The 4,642-nt window shown below is 39.7% G+C and overlaps 1 protein-coding gene across 2 annotated transcripts; it reads right to left on the reverse strand.

Annotated features, from left to right (window-relative positions):
* Positions 1-4,120, reverse strand: LOC135631267 (wall-associated receptor kinase 5-like). Of its 2 annotated transcripts, XM_065138796.1 has the most exons (6): positions 3,965-4,119; positions 2,863-3,456; positions 2,447-2,697; positions 1,859-2,338; positions 1,526-1,678; positions 1-1,427 (listed from the first exon to the last, which is right to left on the reverse strand). In XM_065138796.1, the coding sequence occupies exons 1-6, from the start codon at positions 3,970-3,972 to the stop codon at positions 205-207; spliced, it is 2,709 nt and encodes a 902-aa protein (XP_064994868.1). In that variant the 5' UTR covers positions 3,973-4,119; the 3' UTR covers positions 1-204. The 2 variants fall into 2 exon arrangements, with proteins under 2 accessions (XP_064994868.1, XP_064994867.1); XM_065138795.1 differs by having other exon boundaries at positions 2,447-3,456; positions 3,965-4,120.
* Positions 4,121-4,642: the final 522 nt, after the last annotated feature.

The following is a 4,642-nucleotide window of genomic DNA, read 5'->3' on the forward strand; positions in this document are numbered from 1 at the left end:
TACCTGAGAACATATATGAGCATTTATAAAATACAAACATGCCAATGGCAATACCAGTCCCTAACAATCTCAGAAGTTATTTGGAATGAAAATTTACGATATAACATTCCCACATGATGACTACATGACATAATGACCCGTGCATAAGATGCGTTTGGTTATGTTGCCAATACAAATAAATATAAATACTAATATAGAACACACTCACCGTGGGTTATAATCTGACCACAAGATTTCTTTTTCTAAACTATAATTCCTAGATGTCCCTTCGGTTGCTAGGTCAACTGAATTAGACAAAGTATCTGATGAATCTCTTAGCAAGCATGTAGTTTCTTCATTACCTTCTGCAATATGATTGTCTCCATTCTTCTTGATCCTTCTTAGGCTTTGTAGTTTATACTCCACTTCTTTCATCGAAGGCCTTTTGCTTCCTTTAAACTTCAAGCACGTTGCTACTAGTCGAATAACTTCCATAAGCTCTTGTTTAGTCTCTTCTTTCATAACACGATCCTCCACGAGATCAAAATAGCGTTTCTCTTTCAATGCTTGAAGAAAATACGTTGACAGGTTTTGTTTGTTCTCATGCTCGATGGAGAAAATAGGTTTCTTTCCTGTTAAAAGCTCCAGAAGAATGACCCCAAAGCTATAAACATCGCTCTTCTCTGTCAGTTGACTTGTTTGATAATACTCTGGATCCAAGTATCCAAAGGTACCTTGAACAGCAGTAACTATATGAGTTTGATCAAGTGGAATAAATCTTGAAGCCCCAAAATCTGATACTTTTGCTGTGAAGTGATCATCCAAGAGAATATTCGATGATTTAACATCTCTGTGTAAAATAGATATCGAAGCAGCCGAATGCAAATAAGCAAGTGCTCCTGCAGTCTCTGCAGCGATCCTCAAACGAGTTTCCCATGACAATACACAACTACCATCTAAAGTATGGAGATGGTCCGAAAGAGCACCATTTGAGATAAATTCATAGATCAATAAGGGCACTTCAGTCTCCAAGCAGCAACCAAAAAGCTTTACCACGTTTCTATGATTAATTTGAGAAAGAATTGCAACCTCATTGATGAATTGATCTATCTCGCTCTTCTTCACAATCTTTGACTTCTTTATGGCGACTACGCGTTGATCCGACAGAATTCCTTTGTAAACTGTTCCGTGTCCTCCGCGACCGAGCACTCGAGTTTCATCAAAATTATTGGTTGCCTTTTCTATCTCTTCAAGAGGAAATATCTTTGTTCTCTCAGCAACATCTTCGCGGGAAGAGATGAGTTGTTGTAGCAGTAAACCATGATTCTGACGGAAGTGTTTTTTTCTTATTCTCTTTTGTTTTCTTTTCTTCCATTTCCTCCGTAGGATGATCAAACTCGTACTCAACAGCAATAGGCCCACGCTATTACTTACGCCGATGATGACACCTGCACGTTAACACTCAAGTTTTAGCTTTCCCTGACTCTTGGTTAGCTTTGTCGATGGCATTTATCCTCTACTGTGTGAATTGGTATCCAGGACTTACCCAATACAAGAGTATGCTTTTTGCCAGGGATACAGGCTTTTTGAGTAGGATCACCGGACGACCCAGGTGGGCACGTGCAACTATAACTGCCGTTCGTGTTAATACAAGTTCCATAGCAAACATATTTTTGGGGAATGCTACACTCATCAATATCTGACAATTCATCAAAAATATTAGCGATGCTTGAGAAGGAAATTTTAGAAGGTCATTGCAAAAAGAAGTATGTGAATGCGGAAAGCTCGAGCATTTCTGCTGTGTGTGTGCATTAAGTAGATGTTGCTCATACGACTAATAATCTTCATATCAAAGAGGGAGGGAAAAAGTTCCAAGTACCTCTACATCCATTCAGGAGATATGGATTTCCTTCGTAACCATCGTTACATTGGCAACGATATCCTGAAATTTCCTGGCCATCATTGCTACTAATTTTCTTGTCATTACATGAGCTATGTTGGTCGACACATGCGAATGTGGTCGTGTTTAGCTTAGCATCCTTGCAGGACTGGTCTGTGATTATCCAATTTAAGATCAATAGCTCTTCAAGACCAATGAAAGGTTGGTTTTCGTATGCGAAGGAAAAGTAAAAACGATCATTATTTATCTTGACTTCCAATTTCCCTTCCTCCAACGACATATTCATCACAATGTAGTAGTCACGGAAGAAGAGAGTGTGAGGCTCAATTGTCTTGTTGCATTTTAGAAAAAATGACTGGTCTCTGTAACAACCCTCTTCCACCCCAAAAGGAAAGTAGATATCAACATCCCCGCATTTTGTTGAACAGTTATTTGACAAAGATGGTGTGAAAGTTACATCTGTTGAGATGATCAAAATGGTCAGCAACAGAATAAATGAAACACAACTTTTCTTTTAATACATTTATTTATTTAGATAAATACAGCGAGATGAGGAAGGAACGTTACCTTGGCAGCCATTGGGTATGTAGGGATTACCTTGATAACTTAATGAACACCGACAAATATATCCAATAGTATAATTTGTATGGGCAATACGAGGAAAGACATCGTAGCAATCACTATTCTTGCTGCGGCAAGCATAAGTGATCATATTCTTGTAAGCCTCTTTACATGTTGGGTGGTCGGTGATGTAATATGCTAAGGTGGTAACCGACACTTGTGTTCTCGTCCCGTTCACTATTCCTTCGATATTCTCCCTAATAAAATTTCTCCCGTTATACAAGAAGGCCTTAATGATAGAGGCGTTAAACAAATTATGCTCGGTCTGGTTGAGACGAGTGAACCGAATCCCCAAGGAAGTCAAATTCTCAGCATTCATATAATACATATAAAAAATACAGTATCCTGTATCAAATGAGTACCAGTATTCATGTGGACTTGAACTATTGGCATGACAGGTAGTTGAGCAAGTATGAATGGTTTTATTGGTAGCAAGATCAACTAGATCAGCATTGGCGCTGCAACCAGAGACAAAAAACCAGTTATATGCCAATGAAATAGTGAAACTGTCTGTAAAGTTTGCATCCAAGTTAAAAGAGAAGGGGAAATTCCTCAGATCAATCAACGTGTCGCTGAGATATTCCTCGTCGACATCCATGGTGACAATTGGAGTTTTCACGTACACGGTTCCATTGTCCATATCAAAATCAATGACCTCAATGGTACCATCGCCCAATAAGAGGCTCTGAGAAGGAGGATCAGTGGTTTGGTTTATGCAGGTCAGGTTAAAACCTGCACGAAAGCAGCCGCTGCTTATACCGAAAGGGTACTCGAAGCTGATGTTACCACAGCTTTTTGGGCAGTTGGAAGGGAGGGGAAAAGTTATGTCTGTGGATGTATTTTCTGCTCCTATTGAACCCATTGGTCCCAATGTCAGAAATAGTAAGAGCAGCACCTCTGCTAACCCCATCCCTTCTCTTCCCTCGCTCGAACACCAACGTCCAGATGTTACCAACCTGTTAGAAAAAGAGGGTCAGGCTTATTTAGCAAAGCCTACTTAAGTTGGCGACATGGGCAAGACTTATAACACGAACTGATAACACCATAAAATTAATTAGTGGAAAAGTCGATTTCTGCAGCCCAGGAAACACGTGTCCATTATGAATAATATTTAGCGGTTTGATAGTATAGTGGTGATGACAAGTGTGACCCAGGGCTTTTAGAGGATGAGCAGAGGAACTCTGAAAACACGTCGGATAAAGAACTGGCTTGATGAATTCTGAGCTATCAATAATCCTCGGACTCAACTCCATGGCATCTGCGAGGTTAGGGAGGTTCTCTCTAATGGATCAGCCAGGATGGGAAGCAAACGGAGGCAGTGGGAAAAGAAGGGAAAACTTGTATATAGGGGATAAAGCACGGGCACATGTTTCATATTTGACATTAATCTAAGAATAGCTTAAGAAGAAAATTGGTTTAATGATATAAGAAATTGCAAGAACAGCTAACGATAGCTCTACTAACCTTCGCATAGCATGAAGCCTAGCAACTCTCTTCACCTTTCTCCTCTCCGCTTCTGGCTCTTACAGGGACGAAACTGTTGCAGTGCACAGAGTGGTATATTCTCGATGTAGATAAATAACGCTGGGGCAATAATTAGCATTAGACTAGCGAACATATTGACTTAGTCTGGATTGCTACCTGTTTGGATTTCTCAGAGCTGTTCCATCGGGCATGAACAACGATGTTATACATTTCTCGGTGATATCGGATAAGTTCAATTCCTTGGAAAACAATGTTTCCACCGATTTATCTAGCTGAAGTATGTATTATCTAATTTCAATCTGATTGGTCCTACTAAAACTTTAGTCACTGATGGGGATATAAACAGGAATAACCTTTGTATAGGAACAAATACTAGAAGACCAAAATACGCAGCGGAATAAAATGGAAACACAATCAAATATAACACCAAGATATACGTGGAAAACCCCTTCAATGTGAAGGGTAAAAACCACGGGGCAAACTAGAGATAATCCACTATGAGAATAATGAATATACAAATCTCAATCTTTTGCCCAAAACCCTAGCAACAACCACAAGAGAATAACTGGGATACAAGGATCACGTCACTGCCCACAATATCTAAAACCTCCCCAAGTAATCACAGCAAGAGTCTACTATAGATTTGATCTAACCTGA

This window comes from Musa acuminata, chromosome BXJ3-2, assembly GCF_036884655.1.
Source record: "Musa acuminata AAA Group cultivar baxijiao chromosome BXJ3-2, Cavendish_Baxijiao_AAA, whole genome shotgun sequence".
Classification (NCBI taxonomy): domain Eukaryota; kingdom Viridiplantae; phylum Streptophyta; class Magnoliopsida; order Zingiberales; family Musaceae; genus Musa; species Musa acuminata.